General features: G+C 38.2%; 1 protein-coding gene across 1 annotated transcript; it reads left to right on the top strand.

The window, feature by feature from the left end:
- The first annotated feature begins 1,807 nt into the window (after positions 1-1,807).
- On the top strand, positions 1,808-20,940 carry DHRS7C (dehydrogenase/reductase 7C). Its single transcript, XM_087887248.1, has 7 exons — positions 1,808-2,112; positions 2,637-2,796; positions 6,967-7,079; positions 9,588-9,798; positions 14,884-14,976; positions 17,020-17,175; positions 18,057-20,940. Exons 2-7 carry the CDS (start codon positions 2,643-2,645, stop codon positions 18,263-18,265), a joined length of 936 nt encoding a protein of 311 aa, XP_087743374.1. The 5' UTR covers positions 1,808-2,112; positions 2,637-2,642; the 3' UTR covers positions 18,266-20,940.
- The last annotated feature ends 1,831 nt before the right edge of the window (positions 20,941-22,771 follow it).

Raw genomic sequence — 22,771 nt, 5'->3', positions numbered from 1 at the left:
GAAACATGTGTCATATATTGATATCTTGAAGAGTTTGTGAGCATGAAAAGATTTTAACTGACCGAAACACTGTCTGTAATTGTTTGAAAGGATGATGCTTTTATGTTGTTTTTTGTTTGAAAATAAAAAAAAAATTATATAAAAAAGTACTGTTAGCCTAGTATTGTTAGTCATAACCACTATTATAGTGCCATTTCCAATTCCAGATACCTTCAGAATGTTTTTTCTACCTCTGATGTCCCAACTTATCTAAGCCTTACATAAAAGCACCCAAAACAAACCAAAAACCTATAGAATAGCAAAATGAGAAAAGGTGCCTACTAGAATTCCTGTTCAACAACGAGTATCGGAATTACTCTTAAAGAATCCTACAAAAGTGTCTATGGGGATTCTCAGTCTATGGGACTTCCAGCAAAGGAGAACATTTCACCTCTCCAAACAACCTTCTCCACTGATAAAGTTGCAATAAAATATCAAGTTCAAATAAGACAGCATTTCCTACTTGGCATCTTCCCGTTACATTGAAACATTTCCCAGAATTCTCAAGCAGGGCAATATCAGCTTCACTTCTCAGCTGATCTGAATTTGAACAAGGTTTTCTTGGTGGGTTTTTTTTTTTTAAAAAAAGGGGAGGAGTTAATACAAACCAATGAGCCACTGGTTTGCCATCAATGGATTCAAACCACAGAATCCAATTCTGGAACAGTAGAAAAGTTATTGTTGCATTTCACTTGAATAGTAGTTTAGTAGTTCATATTTAGTGACCCTTGAATTAAATTAGTGACACTGAATAGGTTTATTTTATTGTGACTAATAAGTAGACAATCAATATTTTGGGCCACCATTTTTTCTGACTCTGACTCTTTTAGACCCATCTACATTTTGAGTTGGGATACTGAATGTCCTTCTCCTTTGCACTGATGAAGTGTTCCAGATGTTATTTCTGTGAAAGCAGCCCATACAACCAATTGTGGATTTGTAAGTTGCATCCTTTGTGTTTCATACTATGGGATGATCAGAATGGAAATTCTGCCTTCTCTTCTATGAGGTCTCATTCAGTTTGATGAAAGAAAAGTTACTTTAGAAATTATCTAACATCAGGAGAAAATTAAACTCTCACAAATGATGGTCGGTTGGTCACCAAGAAATGTGTGAGAATGTTTTCTCTGTCCTTGTGCAAATTTCTTTCCAAGGCATTGCAGTCTTCCTTATTTCATCAAGCTTGAAAAAAAACCTCCCATTGGGATTTTTCTATAATACTGCTGCTATGGATGGGTTCTGACTTGGAAAAAGATTTTTTCCTTCCCAAACAGAAATTGGTTGAAGTCATCTACTTGATTTCTTTTTCTACAAATTTGACAGAAATTTTCAAAATGTCATTTGCACCTAAAAAGTGTGAGAGCTAAATCTTCCACTGCAGTTTGGAAAAATGTCCATTATGTCCAACTTGCGCAAGAGCTGTATTATTTAGTTGTACAATTCCTATTCCGACTATTACAAAAATACAAAATGATAGCACTGACAGAGACATAGCTGCGTACAAAATTAGCAGTACACACTAAGTGTTAAACTAAAATATATTGATATATTTAAAATATTCTTATTTACATATAGTAATATTATGATCAGCTTCTAGTGGCATTCCCACCACATAAGAACTCTGAAAAGTAAGCAATTCCATCTTGTATTATCATAAATGGGGCCAGTAACCTTGCTAATGGACTGGAGGCTCCTAACAATGTTTTCCATGTTAAATAGAAATTCCAAGAGCAAGTTTAGAATTAATTCAAGGTTCCTGCTAACAAATAAATGAAGACCATTCCTTCCTAATGTTCAGTTATTCCACTGTTCCAAGCTGCAGAAGGACTTGGAAGCCCAGTGAAACAAAATAGGTCAGGTATGTGGCTGAGACCACAGATACTATATTTACTTTTTTAAAGTCTGGGGTGCAGCTGGGCACTATACATAGCTGCTTTTGCTCAAAGGACTAAGCTACAGCTTGTGGGCTAGCTTTTCCTTTCCAAAAATGTCTACGAGTTTAATTAAACTTCTGGAATAAACCAGTTGGCAGGAGACACCACGTTATCGGCGGGCTGACTGCTTGCTTTCCAAGTAAGTTATTAGCTTTATTGCAGAACTGTAGTTGGATATCAAATGGGATTAATGTCTGTAGTAATTGCTTTTGGGCCTTTTATAATTATAAGAGGAAATACTTAAGTGTTTTTTTTTTCCTCTACTCTTTTCCTTTCCTTTTTTTCCCTTTGCATTGCAATAAATGAATGGACTACTGCATGTAAGCTGTTTATAATATAAAGCAAGCAATAAGGAAATGAATACATGGATTTAAATGGATTTCTGTCATAGTCTTGATTTTACAAGATAAAATCTTATAAAAATGGGTTGCATTGCAGAAACAAAAAAAAAATAGGGTTTGTGCAATTTTGATAATCTCCAAATGCACTGACAGATGCTGAATAAATAATTTCCTATGGGGTCGAGTCAGAATGTGTAATATATTGCTAATTGTCCTGCTCACTGACCTCTGAATATATTTTGAAAAGAAAAATAAATCTGTGTGGCATGTACAGTATGATGGCCCTTCTGTGTGACTTTAATTTGTTATCTTTTTTTGCTAGGTGAAGATGGGCATTATGGCTATTCTATTCCTTCCACTGCTTGTGGTTGGAATTAGTGGAATTGTATACATTTATCGGAAAGTTAATCAGCTGATGACAAAGTCTGCTGTGCGGAGCAAAGTTGTAGTAGTCACTGATGCTCTGTCTGGTGTGGGCAAGGGTAAGAGGTGCAGCAAATGTGTGTGTGTGTGTGTGTGTGTGTGTGTGTGTGTGTGTGTGTGTGAGAGAGAGAGAGAGAGAGAGAGAGAGAGAGAGAGATTGCAAAAACAGGAATTTCCTCCTGAAAATTTTATGAATGTTTGCCTTGTGGAAGCATCCAGGATTCTAAGAACTTCAGCCAGGGCCAGATTTTCCTGTAGGCTAACTAGGCTTCAGCCTAGGGCCTCAAGATCAAGAGGGGCCTATATTCAAATTGTTAGCAAAATTAAAATTACACTTTCACTATAGGTGAAAGGGCCTCATAAGTGGAATAGCCTCATAAGTGGAATAGCCTAGGGCCTCTTTTCATCTAAATCCGGCCCTGACTTCAGCATTCATAAAGAGTTCAGAATTCAGAAACCAGTATTATAGACCAGAGTCAAGGCTTCAGCCCTGTAAAACAGTAGGAAAGCCATATAAATATGTGTACTTGTGCAGAAAGGGCCTTCTTAAGTGAGCATATTAAGAATTTCTCCACATTACTCTGTTTATTCTTATTCATCAACAAATTTCTTCCTATAGAACACAATCTGTATGTCCGTTTGCTCAATCTGAAACATTGCCTTCTAATGGTCTGTATGCATTCTGAACCTACTTTAACACCTTGGAACAAATTACATTGGCTGCATAATTCCAAATATTGCAATTGAAATAAATTAGAGAAAATAAATATAAACTGTGTGGCATGAAGACACAAAAGGGGGAGGAGAAAGGGGAACTGAATTGTGCATTGACAGTGTATTGACAATTGATCTAGTGTGCAAGAAATTAGATTCTACATTGCTTTGTTGTTTTGTTTGGAGCCAACTTTCAGAATTCCATGCCATTAAAATGACTCACACTTTGCACAAACTGCAAACAGCAATAAAAGCTCTATTTATTTCGAGACTGGCATCCACTTAATCTCTCTTACGATGCAACTATTGAACAGTCCGTTAGAAAGAATAGTACTTAGATTCACGGTTAGTTAGAAAAGTGCCTCCACAAACTCTATGTCTTAGGAGAGAGAGAGAAAAAAAAATCTATTTTTAGTTAGCTAGCTGTGCTGTAATGGTGAGAACCATTTGCACATACAGGACCTATGAAGTGGCAGCAATATGATATAAATAGCTTATTTCTGTAATCCCTAAATTATGCACTCGCGGCGAGTTTTAAGATCTTGCACCAAGCAGTTGAGATACTAAGGGTTATCTTGAAGCAAAATTATTGGCAGACCTTGTAGTGAAAACTTTGAACCTGCAGCCCTGGTTTGGTGAATGGAGGAAAATCATAGCCACAGAAATGTCAGGGGAATGGAAAATGATCCCTCTGGTGGAGATATGCAGGAGGTTTGCTGCTCTGCTGCCTGTCAGGTGGGGGGTAGGGGAACAGGAGATGTCAACTGAGAAATCATCAGGGTCATGTGTACCATTGGCAAGCACACTAGGAGAAGTGCATCAAGTGATGGAACAAGACAATATTACACTTTCATCCCCAATAGTGAACTTTCCTGAACTCCTGTGTTTACTGCAGCTGAACCAAGATGGAGAATGAAAGATCTAAGAAATCTCTTGATAAAAAGATTGAGATCATTCCAAATTGTAGACAGCAATCCTAGTCTATTCTATCAAATTGATTAACTGTGTTGCCAGGTTCCCCCTATATAGTGCATCCTACAAGAAGACTGGTAGGTTTTTTTGTGAAAGGAAGAATCTGTTTTAAATATTCTGTGCTTATTTTCACATAGAGAATCATATTGTGGTTGACTTCGTGCAACCCACTAAACTTATAATTGTGTTCCTTAATTTTTAATCTTGTGTTATGTAAGCCTAGGAAATCAAGTTAATTTAGTAAAGTTTGATTCAGTTAATGATTTTACTCTGGGTTTTGCCAGAAAACTGTTCATTCTTTCCAAGCTGCCATTTTGTCTCTTTTCCTGCTAGACAATATTTTTTTAGTTTTCTCTTCCATGTGGCATTGCATGCTGCAGCTACTGTGCATGCTCTGTGTATCCTAGGCTATTTCTTGTGAGGATTTCCAGGGATGGAATTCTTTCTTTCAATCACTGCAAACATCATCAGCTCATTCTCCTTTGGGCACACTTGATACTGACATACATTACTCAAATGCATGGAAATGTTGGTTTCCCAGGATTCACAGTCTTGCCTTCCCAAGGTGATGTGGAGAGACCTTTTCTATGGAATATATTTCCACCAATTCATTTCTAAGCTGGCAATATTTTATATTTATATTTTATATTTAATATTTTATAATATTTTATATTTAATATTTATAATTGGTGCCGCAAGGGTCAGTCCTCTCACCCCTTCTGTTCAACGTTTATGTAAAACCGCTAGGTGAGATCATCCGTGGTTTTGGGGTGAGTGTTCATCAGTATGCTGATGACACACAGCTATACATCTCCACCCCAGACCACCCCAATGATGCCCTTGCTGTGATGTCCCGTTACCTGGAGGCCGTGTGGATCTGGATGGGGAGAAACAAGCTCAGACTCAACCCCTCCAAGACCGAGTGGCTGTGGCTTCCGGCGTCCCGGTATAGTCAGCTGGTACCATCACTGACAATAGGGGATGAGATCTTGCTCCCCACAGAGAGGGCCCGCAACTTGGGTGTCCTCCTGGATTCACGGTTATCTTTAGAAGATCATTTGACGGCCGTGGCCAGGGGTGCCTTTTATCAGGTTCGCCTGATCCGCCAGTTGCGTCCCTTTCTGGATCGGGACGCCTTGCGCATGGTCACTCATGCCCTAGTTACCTCCCGTATGGACTACTGTAATGCTCTCTACATGGGGCTCCCCTTGAAAAGCACCCGGAGGCTCCAACTGGTCCAGAACGTAGCCGCGCGGGTGATTATGGGCGCAGCTCGTTACGCCCATCTAACACCTCTCCTATGCGAGCTGCACTGGCTCCTGGTGGTCTTCCGGGTGCGATTCAAGGTGTTAGTTATCACCTTTAAAGTGCTCCATGGCTTAGGACCTGGGTACCTACGAGACCGTCTTTTGCCACCAATAGCCTCCCACCGACCAGTTCGTTCTCACAGGGAGGGACTACTCAGGGTACCGTCAGTCAAATTATGTCGACTGGCGACTCCCAGGGGGAGGGCCTTCTCTGTGGGGGCTCCAACCCTTTGGAATGAACTGCCCGCGGAGATACGGAATATCCCTGATCTCCGTGCTTTCCGCCGTGCCCTCAAGACCCTGATGTTCCAACAGGCAGGGCTAAACATACAAACATGCGAATGATTTTTTAAATGTTATCTAATTCTGGGTTTTATTTAATTGACCAAACTAAGTAACAATTTTAATTAGCAATTTTATGATGTTTGTGTGTCTATATTTTTCTTGACTGTACACCGCCTTGAGTCCTACGGGAGAAAGGCGGTATAGAAATATAATAAATAAATAAATAAATAAATAGATAGATAGATAGATAGATAGATAGATAGATAGATAGATAGATAGAGGAAGATAAATCTTTTTCCCCATACCCTGTGTGGAAGATGCCAAGTAAACAGAGACAGAGCAAAAATTCTGCTCTAGTATCTCTCTTCATTTCTATATTAAACGAGGAATATTAAATAAGTCACTTTTTACCTCACCCAGCATAGAAATGCTCCTGTCCTTACTGTAGCAATGTGGCTGGGTTTATAGTTAACTGAGATAAATGGATATTTAGCTCCTGTAGCTGCAGGCTCCTAACTAAGCAGCATATCAGGATTCATAATTTCTGATGATTTCATCAAATTTTTTTGCATATATCTCTCTCATGCAAAGGATCTGCTCACTGGAAACATCATGACTTCCTTGTGTTTTCAGAACTATAACCCAACCGCAGTGGTCCTAGGTTCTAGTGGTTGCTCTCAGTTCCATGCATAAGACTTCATAGAATCCATTTATAAGCAAAGGCAGGTACAAATATATTTGTTCAGGTAATGTCCAGATTATACATTTGTTTAACCACCCACAAGATCAGTAGTTGAAATATAAGCAATTTCCTGGGGAGGAAAGTTTATCTGTATGCTAATGCTGAATGTGGGAAGAATATTTTTTCTGCTGTTAAGGTTGAATGAATGAGAACAGGTGTACTCTATTACAATCCCAATTAATTGAATTGTCCTTTGGTTTATCTTTCAGAATGTGCACAAGTATTTCATTCAGGAGGAGCAAGGCTGATTTTGTGTGGGAAACACCTGGACAAATTAGAAGCTCTCTGTGATGCTTTAAATAGTGCGGCTGATCCTACTGCAGTAAGACTCTTGCATATCCTTAAAGATTTATATATAATTTTTTTAAATTTTTTAAAGACAAACAAACATTTAATACATCAATCCTCCCTTCCCTGTAATGCCTCGGTGTTATCTTCTAGGCTTCTTTTCCATCTTCCATGAGTTTCTTCTATCTTCACATTCATCCAAACTATTCTAATATTTCATTTCTAAATCAATATTATAGTCACCATTTATACACTTAAAGATTTATATAAAGGCATCAAAAGAGACACTTGATCTAGAATGGCCAAGCAATTTTTTCAGGGTTTTTGAATTAAACATTTCTTCCCAACAAATTAATTACTTACAGAGCCAATTATACCATTAGGTAGAAGTAGGAAGGAGGTTTCCTTACCTATTTTCATCTTACTTGAACAAATAAGGGTTACACAGTGTCTCCTTTGCCTTCCTTAAAATATTTATTGGTCTTAGACACAGGGAAGGAAATTGCTGGCCCATTGCTTGTATTGAACTAAAGATCACTTGCTACTCAAGCTCAGGAAGGCAAATACTTTTCCCTGCTTCTACTATAAAGGAACACGAGCGATCAGCATAAATTTGAGAAGGTAAATACAAGTAAGAAAAGACAAGTGGTTGAAGAAATTATAGGACAAAAGAAAACACATGAAAGATTATATGATTATATTCCAGCCTTCCCCAGTTTGGAAACTTCCAGAAGATTTAAATTATCATTTCCAGCATGTCCACCTGTGGATGAGGAATGAAGGCAGTAACTAACAACTTAGTTTTGGAAATTGTTGGAATGCTGAAGAAGGCAGTTAAGGATTAATTTACTGTTCTATGAACATAGGCAAATTATGAAATCTAATTCTGTTCCTCACATGCAAGTAAGATATGGACCTTATGTCATTTATTTACTCACTTGATTTGTTTATTAAACTTATATGTCACCAATGTTGCCAAAGAGACTCTAGGCAGCTTGCAATTAAATGATAACATTTAAGTATAGCACAGCCTAGTAATGACAGTACAATGCATGAATTTGCCAGCTTGCTGGAGAGGCACTTGTCTGAAGATAGTAGCAACCTAATAAAATGCACATGTAAATAAATAAAGTATTTAATCTCTAATTATCTTGTTCATGCACCATAAAAAGATACATTAGAAAGACACATCATGTAAAAAAAACCCAAAACCCTAGAAAAAGCATATCTTTCAACTGAATAACTCTTAGGGGTTAAAGGATGGAAATAGACCATAGGCTGTAATATACAGTTTCAGAAAAAAAATAGATTAGTATTCAGTATTTCAAACAGTATTCCGGGCATACAGTGTAAATATTGCAATATTTTTAAGGTAAAGGTAAAGGTTCCCATCGCACATATGTGCTAGTCATTCCCGACTCTAGGGGGCGGTGCTCATCTCTGTTTCAAAGCTGAAGAGCCAGCGCTGTCCGAAGATGTCTTCGTGGTCATGTGGCTGGCATGACTAAATGCCAAAGGCACACGGAACACTGTTACCTTCCCACCAAAGGTGGTCCCTATTTTTCTACTTGCATTTTTTACATGCTTTCGAACTGCTAGGTTGGCAGAAGCTGGGACAAGAAACGGAAGCTCACCCCATTACATGGCACTAGGGATTCGAACCGCTGAACTGCCGACCTTTCGATCAACAAGCTTAGCATCTTAGCCACTGAGCCACCGCGACCCCTGCAATATTTTTAGTGTTAGATCAAAACTAACTTATTTCCCAAGGCAGTTTAAAATTAGTTTTATTGCCTCTCTTTGCAATTGTATAATTTTGTTACCTCACAGTATTGACTTATATAATGAATGATCGCAGGTTTTATTGGATGTTACTGGAAAATATCAAAATTAAGGTCAGTCTAATTAGTTTGTTTTTAAACGATGAATGAAGGATGCTGCCTTACACTTACACATGCTCCACATATTTTTTCCATACAAATAATCACAACCAGTTATTTCCAAATTTAAGGTCAGACAATTACCGGTATATAAACTGACAAATAGGTGATCCTGGATTTAAACAAGAGTACTACCAAATCTTTAAAAGTAATACTTTTTTTTCCTAAGGAACTGTTACTATTTATACTTTTAATACATCAATTTTACTTCATCTTTGGATCTGATTGCCTCCTACATACCGTGTTTCCCCAAAAATAAGACCCTGTCTTATATTTTTTTGAACCCTTAAATAAGCGCTTGGACTTATTGCTATGCGCTCAAAAGCCCGATTGGGCTTATTATCAGGGGATGTCTTATTTTAGGGGAATCAGGGTAGTCATGGTCATCTGATAAACCCCATTTCTTTTACCGTGAGCCATATGACTGGGAACTTTGGGAGCAGAAGATCCAAAAATAGGCAAGTCACCAAACTGGGGAAAGTTCTTTATTGTCTCTAGGAATTATTTCTCTTTTTTGTGTTGTGAAGTATTATGCTTCAAAAAAGTACTGGTATATCTCTGTTTTATAAAACTGTAACCCTCAAACCCTTCTTCTTTTGTAGACATTTTCACCGAAGCTTATCCTTTTAGATCTCGCTGATGTAAACTGTATCCAAGATGTAGCTAAAGAAATCCTGGATTGTTATGGATGTGTGGATATTCTCATTAATAACGCTAGCACAAAAGCCAAGGGGACAGTTCAAAACATGTCACTGGAACTCGACAAAAAGATCATGGATGCCAACTACTTTGGACCTATAACACTCACCAAAGGTATACAGAAGACTGCCTCTCTTATCTTCTCATGTTTTAGGAATACAGGGAGTCCTTGATTTACCACCATAATTGAGCCCAAAATTTCTGTTGCTAAATGTGACAGTAATTAAGTGAGTTTTGACCTGTTTTACAACCTTTCTTTCCACAGTTGTTAAGTGAATCATTGAAGTTGTTAAGTTAGTAACACAATTGTTAAATGAATCTGGCTTCCACATTGACTTTGCTTGTCAGAAGGTCGCAAAAGGTGATTACACGACCCCGGGACACTGCGACCGTCATAAATAGAAGTCAATTGCCAAACTGAATTTTGATTATGTGACCATGAGGATGCTGCAACCATCGTAAGTGTGGGAAATGGTCACAAATCGCTTTTTTCCGTGCCATTGTAACTTTGAATGGTCAAATGAATTGTTGTAAATCAAGGACTACCTGTACTATATTTTTGCTTTTGAAAGGAAGGAATCCTTAGTAATTTTATGTATATACATACAACAAACTAGCTCAAATTTATTTCAGTTTAATTGTCATGCCTTTCCCCAGATAATTTCCAGGATGTAGAGCTCCACCCAAATCTAATTGCCTCTGGAGGAAATAAAATGTTATCTGTAGGGCAACATGCTTTAATTTCTGATAACTGTTTCAACTCTTACTAGACTTGACTCAGTGGCGTATAACTACTTCAAACACCTCTAGTGACTGTAATCTATCATTCCACATGGAAAAGTGGAGGATGGAGAGAGAATTGGAAGTGGTTAAATAAAAGAAAATGAGGTAGTAACTTTAGCAGCTTGTGCTGACATCTGCCTTGATTGCAAACTCGGGTGCATTGTGGAAGTATTCCAAAGACTTGCTGAGTTTGATGAGAGATTTATTAATGAAGGGGATTTGGCAGAATATTGCTTGCTGGTAAAGCATTTTCCCCTAATAGTATATGTATCTAATGACTGGATTGCTGGGCTCAGCCTTACTGGAGGTGTTTACTGTAGCGGGTTAGATGCCACTGAGTCAGCCCTGACCCCTGGGGAGTGTATGGAAAAATACCTGTCATCTTAACCTTTCTCTGGTGATAACTACAGCTGCTTTGGTCTTTGACCATAAAATCAATCCAATACATTCAACAAGTTGTTCAATTGTTGACTGATTGATAATGCACAGCTCTTCCAAGGACCTTCCAATTCTAATATTAGCCATCTCCAGGGATGTATTAGTTACAATAAAAGGGAACAAACAAGAGTCCAAAATTGCAGTCATCTAGTGCAGCAGCATTAGCCTGTCTTAGGTATCTACAGTGTTTTGCAGGGAATGTAACACATGTGTACATTATGAGACTGCTAATTGCTGCAGAAGCCAAATAATCTGTGGATCCATTGGAGCTGTCTGCATCCAGCTAACCAAATGAAGCTTCCCGTCCTTCAAAAAAAAACTCTACTCTACACTTTGGGGAGTGGGAAGAATCCATAGGATCTAGCTTACACATTTTGGTTAAATGTAACAAGAATGACTCAATACACCAGTTCAAAAGCTGGGATTCATTCTATGTGCTCTTTGTTGTAATTCCTCATCCCATAACTACATTGAGCACATTTACACCTTGCCCAATACTAGTCCATTTGCCACACACCTCAAATATTTATGTGCTATGAACTAATCTCTGCAGCAAGAGTCTGACTCTTGGGAACTTTTAGTTTGGAGTCCAAGGGGAGGTTAATCACATCTCCTGGGTTTGCTCATTAATTTTTCACTAACAACTCTCCATGGATGATTTTGTTGCAGCTATATTATGTCCTGCTTCTGAAGTCCTCAAAGTGATTTGAAATGAATGCTAACAGTAGACCCCAAAAATAATTACAATTCATCTGTGTTTTTGTGAAAAAGTATCTCAGATGTGTGGTACGGTCAAGAATATAGAGATGTGGCTTATCCAGGAAAAATAAAAGAGTGAGGAAATATATAAACTCATCCATTAGCTGTTGGACATCATACAGTATCATTCACCTTTTAAAAGCTGCTAGTTCTCAGATTACATCCTGGCTGTTTCAGATTGTATCTTGCCTGCATGTCCTGCCAGATTAATAATGTGCTTCCAGATCACATGGATCTGACTCAAATTTAGATCATAGTACATTTCCAAAGGTTTACTTTTCATTTTATAATATATTCACACATTATTGTTATTGAGCGTACGGTCCTCCATCTGCAATCATGTATTTCCTCTACTGCATCTTCATCTTTCTTCCCACTATAGAAAAATCTGTTTAAAAAGGTAAATGGCAGATAAATGCAATGTTTTTTTTTTAAATTACTAGTGATATGCATCCTCCATCTGGAAGCATCCCAAACTCCTAAGTAGCAATTATAATGTGGAGAGATCTCATTCTAAAATGAGAAATGATATGGAGTTTCCACGCAAAGGTTATGTTTTATGTCTGTCTCAGGACACAAACTCATCAGTTGAATGGTGCTAGTTGCCATTTGCTTTCTGCTGGTGCACAGAAAGGAAGAAAAACCTCCACCAGGTTTGAAGTCTTTGGAAGACAGTCACTTCCTACGGTACTTCCTGTTAGTTCTGCATTGGGTAGACAGCGTATCTTACCTTTCAGCAATAATTAGTTGAAAGGGTCTGTGATTGGCAGTTGACAAGAAGAATGCAAAGGAGAAATGGACTGGATTAGCATTCAGTGGGAATTGTTTGCAAACTGAATGGTGTATGGCATGGCCAAGGTCATTGTTTTAATTTTACAGGGATGTAAAATTCAAGGCCCGTGAGCCGAATTTGGCCTACAGGGTGTTTAGATCTGGCCCGCAGGGCTACCCTGGAAACAGTGAAGGACCGGCCCACGGTGTCTCTGCCAGTAAAAACAAAGCGGCCCTCCCGAGCTCTGTTTTCACTGGCAGAGGGTTGCAGGAGGCCGGCGCAGCCGAGAATGAAGCTTGAGTCCCCATTTTTACTGGCAGAGCTCTCGGGCCACCACAGGCGCCCCCGACACAAGTGATGTCAAGCTGGCTCTGCCCACCCTGGCCATGCCCACCCTGGCCCCCCAAGGTCAACCCTGATGCGGCCCTCAATGAAATCCAGTTTGACACCCCTGTTTTAAACTAAAGGATGGATCTATGGTTGGTTGTATAATTATTTACTACATGTAAAAGAAAATACGGGGGGGGGGGGGAATTAACTGCAAATAGCATGAAATGCCCAGAGTCATCTTATAGGGGAGATGGGTGGAATAAAAAAAAATGATAATAAAACATAAATAAAATGATGAAACCATGCTCAGTAATAAGTTAATGCTAAAAATAATAGGTTAGAGAGGGACAGCATGCTTTGCATGGATTAAATGCATGCATTTTTAATACAGGTTTTTTTTACAAGACCATTCTTGGAAGTGGATAATAATCCTAATAATGATTGACTTAAATATTGTGCAAGGAAAAAATAATTTTCCTGAGTGGGAAGCAATTACTGCTACAAAAAAAAAAAAAAAACCAATTAAAAAATACAGACTTTTGATGTTGCTGTGATTATACACTAATCTATTTACAATGAAAAAGACAGAAGCAAAGATAGGAATTGTCATTTAAAAAAATATTTTTGTTGTTGTTTAATTGCTAAACATTTTAAAAATGCACACAAATGAATTCCAGCATTGTTACCTGGATAGCTAATGGCAGAGTGAATGTGAACTAAGCCAGCTCTGCAAGACAGTCTAGCATTATTATGCCAAATTTTCAGGCAAGGGTAAATGGGATATTACTTCCTACAGCAGTGTTTCTCAATTCCCTTGCCGGCTAGGGAATTCTGGGAGTTGAAGTCCACACATTTTCAAGCTGCCATGGTTGATAAACACTGTCTTACAGAGTTATCCACAGTGATGAAATCCAATTTTTTTTTTACTACCGGTTCTGTGGGCGTGGCTTGGTGGCGTGGCTTGGTGGGCATGGCAGGGGAAGGATACTGCAAAATCTCCATTCTCACTCCACTCCGGGACCAGCCAGAGGTGGTATTTGCTGGTTCTTTGAACTACTCAAAATTTCTGCTACTGGTTCTCCAGAACCTGTCAGAACCTGCTGGATTTCACCCCTGGTTATCCAGGACTGTTATTCAGGTGTCTGTCATACTATTTTGTTTTAAGGGAAATGTAATGAAAGAGTTGAAATTAATTGTAGTATAAAGCAAAGACTCCCTCAAGCTGAGCTCTGGTAACTACATGGCTATAATTTTTAGAGCCTTTATATGGAAATAATTTGCTGTTGCCTTGATCTGTTTTTATGATTTATTTCCCAAACTAGCCTATAATCATAGGATTTATTGATAGTTTTCCATCCAAGTATGACCCAGGTCCAAACCTATTTAGTTTTCTGATGGTTGGCACACTAGACTGCAGCAATGTTCATTGACAAAGAACTGGAGAATTTGTCAGGGTAAAAAATGTCAGTGTTTAAAAGGTTGCAGATTTTCTTTTCCAACCTCCTAGAATGGGGTCTTTTCTCTCTTTGAGGAAATCTGAGTGTTGAGTAGTTTTGTTGAAGATGTGGCTGCTTAATATCTTGTTTCATATTGTAAAGATCTCTATTGGATATATTCAATCTCTTGTGGATCACCTAGAAGAAATTACATTAATTGACAGTGCATTGATGAAAGCAACCAAGGAAATTATTTATTTCTTCATCAGATTTATGCCCTCCCTTTCATTCCCCCCCCCATGACATTCAAGGAATTAGCAATTACCTAACTGTTTATTAATGGATCAGAAACATTTCTGCCTTATCTGCATTGATCAGCAATGCATTTTTATTCATCCCAGGCACAATATCAATTGCTATTTTAGTATCTGAAACGTTTTCTCAACTTTCCGTTCCTGAGGAATCTAGCTACAGGTAGAAAAAAAATATTGTCTGAAACCTATGTTTACCACTGAAAAATGCATATATAGAAAAAAAAAGTTTCATGGCTTCTATATACCGTAGTATAGTATAAGCTGATATACTGTGATCTTTTCATTTGGTATTAGTTTAGTGGATCAGGAAGTAGTATTTTCATTTCTATTAATCTGGAAAAAATTTCTCTTATATTTTGCTCTCCAGCTTTTCTTCCCAACATGATCTCCAGGAGAACTGGTCAAATTGTGCTAGTCAACAATATCCAGGGGAAATTGGGTGTTCCCTTTCGTGCAGCCTGTGAGTTTATGAATCTAACTTGTTATTTCTTTTTATTTCTGGGCAATTAGAACAATATGAAACTTGAGGTCTTCCAATTAGAGTCTAAAACCACTGGAGAATCTTAAATATTTTTGAGTTTCTTTGAAGCTAGCTATTATTACAAGAAAGACAAAGAACTTCAGTTTCACCAAGTAAGAATAGGCTTCAATTCTATCACATGCTATCTTCAGTGGTCTTCCATATTTTTCAGAAGTTACAAATGGACTTGATCATCTGAATCCATGTATTCATCCATATTATTACAGACAATGCCACCAAACAATATTTTCAGTCATCTGAGTACTCCATTTGGATGTAGGCAAACACGCAATTTGTTTGATTTTGATTAAATGTACAAACTATAATCTAGGGTATAGTGCAAACTCACGTCATTGTGGCTTACTCAGTCATGATTATACACAACATAGTGCAGCATGATGTATGAACCTTGTTATTATCTTCTACTAGTTCCTGTCTTTTAAGAAATTGTGAAACTGGTAACTGCTGATAGCTTTGATTGTGTAGGTTGTCTGATTGGTGGGAGGTTTTTTTTGTTTTTGTCTTTTTGCTGAAATTACTTGGGATAATGGATAGTTTAAGAAATACTTAAGGGACTTGTGGACAGTCTATCCACAAGTCCAGCTGTACAAAATGTGCTTCTCCCACCAATGAATCCAATTTTACAAAAAGCTGGCAAATGCAGTGTTCTTACTTAATATAAATCAAGATAAGGAAATAGATTCCCTTGGTTTTATATTCCCTCCCACCAAATGTCACCCTCTGATGTGAAAAAGAATCATCCTCCTTAACATAGGATAGGATAAATTATTGTAAACAGAGGTTCGGAATGGCAGGTTTAGCCACCTGTCAGATTACTCAATTGGTAGACTCTGGGAAGGGCATGGAGAGAAACAGGAGGGAGATTAGATGGAGCTCCTGGTAAGAGCAGCTCCTCCTCCAAACCTCAGAAACATCAGATGAGGAACCAAGAAGACCAATATTGAATTTATGGCCGACAGCCCTAAAGAAGGAGCCATTGAGATATTGTGATTGGCCAGTACATAACAACAGTCATTACTCTGACATCTAGCTTTGTCCAAATAGAATGGAACAGAAAAATGCCATCACACTCCCCTCAGGTATTACAAATAACAATGGTGAACTGCATGAACACTGCAAATACAGTTGCATAATACTGGTTCTAGAGACACTGAATGATCAGATGATAATCACAGCAGTTGTGTATAGGTCCTCAGGAATAAAAGTAGTAAATATAATAACACCACCACCATGTGAATCAGCAATATCCAGATGACAGAAGCCTGTCTGTAACCTGCTTTACACTGACTATGTGGCAGAAGGCTAGCACCTTTTTAGGGATTTTTTCTATACTTCCAAGACACAGGTTGAGCGTTCTTTCAGGAAGCCCTAAACCTGTGTTGTAAGGAGCCAGCATAAGATTTGACAAGTGCTGCAGCAAGCCTTGGGTCAGCCTTATGGAGTCAGAATGTTTTGTGGAAGCCAGGCTTCTAGCCTCTTCAGCAGCATAAGCCAAAAGGGACACGGAGGGTAGTTTCCTGGAGAGGGGTGGTGGGCTGCTTGAAGCAGCACAAAGAAACCAATAAGAACCAGGCAGATCCCACCTGCTTACCACATCAACAGCCATGTCGCCAGTGAACTGTGGCAGGACAAAAACTATTTAGGAAGACAGAAGAAAACACGATTTTGAAAACTTGTACAGTTAAGGATAACATTAAACTACCTCAGTTATGGGCTGGAGATGAAAGGGAAGGGAAAGAAAGCAATTACCAAGGTATGCTCATGGCATGAGGAAAATGAGGAAGCACCTAGAATAAGCATGTTTTGTAACAAATATGGCTTATATTTTATTTTATTCTTTTCTTGATATAGGAAATCAGATGAGCTAATGTGGATGGATGGATGGATGGATTTTTGGATGGATGGGTATTTGGTATATTATAATTAGTATGTTTCTTGCATGAATCTCTCCCTTTCTCTTAGATTCTGCTTCGAAGCATGCTGCTCTAGGATTCTTTGATTGTCTGAGAGCAGAACTGCAGGAATTTGGTGTTTGTGTCAGTACTGTGTCTCCAAGTTTTATATGTTCTGTTCATAATCAGCTGCAACCTAAGAACTGTGAAGGCGCCTCATGGAAAAGTAAGTCCTTCACACAGGGATGGGGACCAGAACACATGCAGAACTAAAAGATAAAAATACCTAAGATGACAAAGATGATTTAGGCAAATAACTTGCTGACAAAATTCAAAATCACCAGTCTTTGGAGACAAAGACTTACAATACATTCCCTCTAAAGAACCTAGTGTCATCAAGCTTTGATATTTCAGAACCATGAGTGATGAATTGTAGTTGGAACATAAGGCAGTCCATTAACTAGAAGCATAAATTTTTGCTTTCAAAAGTAGGGAATGCTAGTGTTAACTCTTGGCATTCATACATATTTTTCTGTCCAATTAATAAATACGGGCAAACCAGTTGTAAAATACTTAGAAAAGACATTATTGCTTGTTCCCTGCACAGAAAACAATACATTGGCCATGAACCACTACTGTATCATAAGTAACAAAAAATGAGTGTTTTTGACATCCTTGTGATAAATAATGCAATTCCCCTCCTAACATGGCCACTGGCCTTTTAAAGAAAAAAATGACTTTTCTCTGCCTTTAAAATGTAGAGTTAAAAGTAAGGGAGAATGCATCCTTCATTTTGACATACTGGAGCAGGTTTTAACATTTTGTTTAAAAGTTTTGAGTCTTCTTTTTATTGTGTAGTCTATTAAACGCAACAAACATTAACCTGTCTGCCTGTTCTTCTGGAACAATATTTCACCATTTTAAGATTCCTTTCAGCATTTTTATTTATTCTTTTTCTTTGATGTAGTATCTTCCCTTCATTCCTACAAATTTCTTTCCTTCCCTGTCCCCACAATGACCTTCATATTGTCTTTGAAATGAGACAAGACCATGACACATAGCAGCTAGTTATCTCTTTTAATACTTTCTTGTTTGCCCAATTCTCAGACTTCTTCCGAAAGTCAGCTTATGGTGTCCGCCCATCAGAGGTAGCAGAAGAAATTCTACGGACAGTGAACAGGAAGAAGCAGGAAGTGTTCATGGCAAACCCCATTGCAAAGGCAGCTGTTTATATTCGCACTTTCCTCCCAGAGATATTTTTTGCTGTGGTTGCTGCTGGAGTGAAAGAAAAACAGAAAATTGAAGTTGAAAACTGATTGCAACAAGTTCATCTCCCTTGGTAAAAGAGTTATGCCAATTCTCTCTTGCAGAGGCTAGAGATAGGCATCTTGGAAGAATGTTGTATAAATCCAAATGAGACAAAAACAAAAGCAAAAAAATCCCAAAGTTGTGTTTAAGGATCTGGAGGCAGTGGAATAGGATATGGCTTTTTCATCTATCATTAAAAGTGCACTGCTGGGCTATGAAAGAGAGCAAAGGACATTTTTTCAGGGTGCCAAGTGAGTCATCTGAAATGGGGCTACTAGTTTCCTGGACAATTTGCTATTTCAAGAGAGTTAATAGAAAGCATGAATTGTCTGCGTGTTGGGTAAAGTGTTCAGAGCAGGCGTGAAGGTCAAAAGGTAAAACTAATATTGGAAAAATGAGGAATTTCAGGAATCGGGGAGAATATGAGCGATGGACGTGTGGAAAAGAAATAGAGAGTATAGGAAGTATATGAGGTTCTGGTTTCACACCAGAGTGCATGGATCTTAGAAAGCAGATTGGTTTGACATTTAGGAAATTCTCACAGGAAACAGAAAAAGGTTTCATAGCATTTGCCTTTTTGGTGTGATTAACTGAACCTTTCAAATCTGCAGTAATGCTTGGTTTTTATAGCTTTTAGTTCTAAAAAATTAAGCAAATGCCTGGTGTGGGGATGAAACATTCCATGTTTCAAAATGTTGCATTGCTTTCATTCCACATGGGTAGATATGTCCAGTTTGGGGCAACTGCATCACTTTTTTAAAAATACATATCCTCAAGATAGTAGTGGGGAGCATATGATGAAATGTGTATCACAATGTTACATGACACACATCTTTATGATTTACCTGCTGGTGTCAGGTAAGACACCAGAACACAAACGTATAAGAACAGATTATATATCATAATGTCAGCATGCATGTGTTGTTAGCATGCATGTGTTGTCAATTTTACACAACCCTGACTTGTTGCAGATAAAGCAACCAACCACCACTGGTAGATTCATGGCTTTGATGAATATTGGCACTGATCTTCTCACTCTGCCTCCTTCTCCTCATGCAATGCTACAGGTTCACAGAAATCTCAAAATGTAAAGATATTATAGCTCTAAACACAAAAAGTATATCTTTCCTTAACATTTTTATCTTTGCTGTGCCATTATAGTAATAGTACAAAGGCAGCAGCAACACTCAAATTATCTCAGAAAGGTACTCCACTTTAAATTTGGAATTAGGGACAGGCATCACAAATTCCAAGTCTTCTCTAATGTTTCAAACTAGAATAGATTGTGACTGGATATTCTGATGAGGCTAGTTATAAATTCAGTACATTGCTAAACCTCCAATTCATTGGTTATGGCTACGAGGTGGTATGAACTTTTATCGATCAGATGATCCAACTATGCAGTTTCTTGGGATTTAAATTCTCAAGTGATATTTGTTGTGATTCATCTTCAGTCAGGCCCCCACATCTGAACTGGAAAAAAGTAAAAGGCACCAGGCTAGATACAAGGAGATGGTGAATTCTACTCTGGCCTGAGCCATGAAAGCTGACTTTGGTCCAGCCACTCTCTCTCAGCTCAACCACCTCTCAGGGTTGTTGTAGTGGGGAAAATAGGAAGATGTATTGTGTATGTTCACCATCTTGAGTTACTTATAAAGTAATAAAGATGGGATTTTAAAAAATCGAATAAATAAAATCAAAATGAACACTAGAAATCCACAAAGTATTAGTGTTTGCTATATGTCTTTGTTGCCATCTAGTGGTCATTAGAATTTTTGGAGCCCAATTTGAATTCTCTTGCCGCGTACAATGTGTTCTGGGTCTGGCTTGACTTGCATTTTTCCCTCAAAATAATTGTTCCCCACGTAACCTTGCTATTTCCCCTTCTGCCCACCCCACACATACACACACACCGGTCAAACAACAACTCTTGTCATTCCCAGGCAGCATGGCCCATAGTAGCACCAATGGGGGATGATAAGGGTGATCATGCAGGAGCTTAAATTAGGGGAAGCTTGAGACTGAGATAAGAACAGTAAAAAGTGAAGGTAGATGAGTGAAGTTAATCAAGAGATTTATAGACAGAGACTACGTTTTAAAAAAAATGGAGAAAAATGTCCCTAGCTTGGTTCAGCTATTTTATATAGCAAATCTATGGGAGTCACCAGGTTGGGAAAAGTGATCTATTCACCACAGAAATGAGAATGTTTATATTCTTACTATCTGAATATGGTTTGTAGAAAGACTATGCACACTACTGCGAGTATGAGGATGTCCATTGTTAGTGAAAAGGAATGGGAAGTAAGTGGGAGAAAATTTACTCTTTGTGAAAGTGCTGCATATGTTGCCTGAATGAGAGAGGGGGGCGCTGAACTGAAAGATGGCTGCTGTTAGGCTTTTATTTGGTGCAATGTCTTGTAATGTTGGCTCCTGAAGAGTGTGCCTTCGGGAGATGTGTTCAATCTTTCTCTGTTCCACTGCCTGTTTATTTCTCTCCCCATCACCACTTGACATTTTGTTATTCTCATCAATAAAAGCAATTGAAAACACATTCACTGATTTAGAAACAGCCATGAGGGAAACAGTGGATTAGCATACTTAAAGTTGTGATCCCTTTTCTTCCACATTTCAGGGCCAACAATCTTGCCTTGGGGTGATATAAATAAAACTCCTGTTTGAATAATGTTTGTGAGTTCCTCTTTCTTGTCCTCTGCTCAGAGTTGCATTTCTGCTATTGTCATGCAAATTTAGCTGTTGCTAGTACAATGTCTCAGGGGTGTTTTCATTTACTTTTCCTCTTTTAAACCGAGTGGGTCCAACATAGTAAAAAAAAAAAAATGGTTAAGACTGAAGCGCCAAAAGGCTGCCATAACAGAGCTGAGATTTTGAGCTTTGCCCAAGAAAATTAGTCTCTGAAACCCAACCCGCCCCCTCCAATTCCTAAACATGGAGAACCATCAGCTGCAAGATCAAATCAGCTAGGCTAATTTTAATGGGAAAAGAGAGTCCTGAAAGTAACTTGAGCCAAGCAATAAAAAGCTTTATAGATTAAGTCTACAGAAAGCCAATGCGGTGCCCATAGTTGTAATATATTTCCACTGGTGAGCCCTGGATTGTACATAGGCTGCTGCATTTTGAAACAATTGAAACTCCCAAGTGATTTTTAAAGGTAAGCCCATGTTGAATGCATTGCAGCAGTCTGAATAAGCTGTAAAGAAAACCTGATTCACTGTAGTTAGGGCCTCAACTGGTGTCAGGTAAAGGCCCTATTAGCCATGCCTTCTACCTGTTATTTCAGCAAGAGCTACAATTCAGATAATCCCCAAACCATAGAGCTTCTGGTCCATGGGTTGTGCTACCATATTTAGCTCCCCCAGAGCCCCAATGGGGAAACTATAACACCATCTTGCTAATATTTAATTTTAGATTGTATTTTTACATTCAAACCTTCACAGCTTCTAGACACCAAGACCTGAAGAGTATAACCATATGACTCAAGTAAAGATGTAAAACTGAGTATCATCAGCATACTGATGGTATTGAACCTTAAAATGACAGGTGATCCCTTCCAGTTACTTTATGTAGATATTAAATAGTAGTGGGGAGAAGACCAACCCGTATAGCACTCACAGGGGAACAACTATCAAGCCAACATCCCCTTTCCTACCATACAGTCCTGGTGATACCAGGATTTTTGTCTGCTATTAAATATGGGACAAAATACATCTAACAAAATCCCTAAAGAATTTAAAAGAACAATGTATAAACTGATCCTGAGAATCAGCATATAAGTGCCTGAGTTATGTTTAATTCATCAATTCAGATAATACACCCTATTCAAATAAATGTCCAAATCCATATTCTAATAATGTCGAAAGATTTAGCTGTTCCATCTCAAAAACAATACTGCAATACCTGAAAGTTTGCAGAAAAAGGAAGAGGCCAATTTTCTAAGGCAAAAGATGAATGCATTGGAAGCCCCTTAGTTTATGTGAAACATGCATAGATACAAGATGAAAAAATTGCCCTCTCTGTCCTGGGGAGAATTAAGTAGATTTTTGCAAACTTCCTATCTGTTGGCAGGGCCTCCAGGGTGTGGTTAGTAGACAAAATTAGTGATTTGAGGAAATAATGTCTGAATTATGTTGAAAGAAAACATGATTAAGATGGTGTGGGGACAGAGGATAAAAATAATTTTTGTTTCTGTCATAACATTGGAGTTTTGTAATATATACTTTTATCCAATTATGTCAAGCATGACAAATGTTCTCCTTTTCATTTTATTGGAACAATATCCAAACCAAGATTGTAATTTGGTCCACAAGTTGAAGAAGGGAAGAGTTCCAAGTAATCCATGGTGAACTGAGCTATTTTTTGAATCACTAAATGTAGAGACAAGTCAAATCTATGTTCTATATATAGATATGAAGTACTATATATACTCCTTCAAGATGATGTCAGGCATAAATTTGAAAAATTTGTAATGAATTTCTCACAAATTCTAATGCCTTTTA

The sequence above is a fragment of the Pantherophis guttatus genome, chromosome 2 (assembly GCF_059756535.1).
Source record: "Pantherophis guttatus breed Tessera chromosome 2, ASM5975653v1, whole genome shotgun sequence".
Lineage (NCBI taxonomy): Eukaryota > Metazoa > Chordata > Lepidosauria > Squamata > Colubridae > Pantherophis > Pantherophis guttatus.
This window is presented reverse-complemented; position numbering and strand designations above follow the sequence as displayed.

Excerpts from the sequence above, each read along its gene's own strand:
- DHRS7C (XM_087887248.1), top strand. The coding sequence starts at position 2,643 with ATGGGCATTATGGCTATTCTATTCCTTCCACTGCTTGTGGTTGGAATT. Across the intron at positions 2,797-6,966 it reads TCTGTCTGGTGTGGGCAAGG|AATGTGCACAAGTATTTCAT; the intron begins GTAAGAGGTGCA and ends TTTATCTTTCAG. Across the intron at positions 9,799-14,883 it reads ACCTATAACACTCACCAAAG|CTTTTCTTCCCAACATGATC; the intron begins GTATACAGAAGA and ends TTTGCTCTCCAG.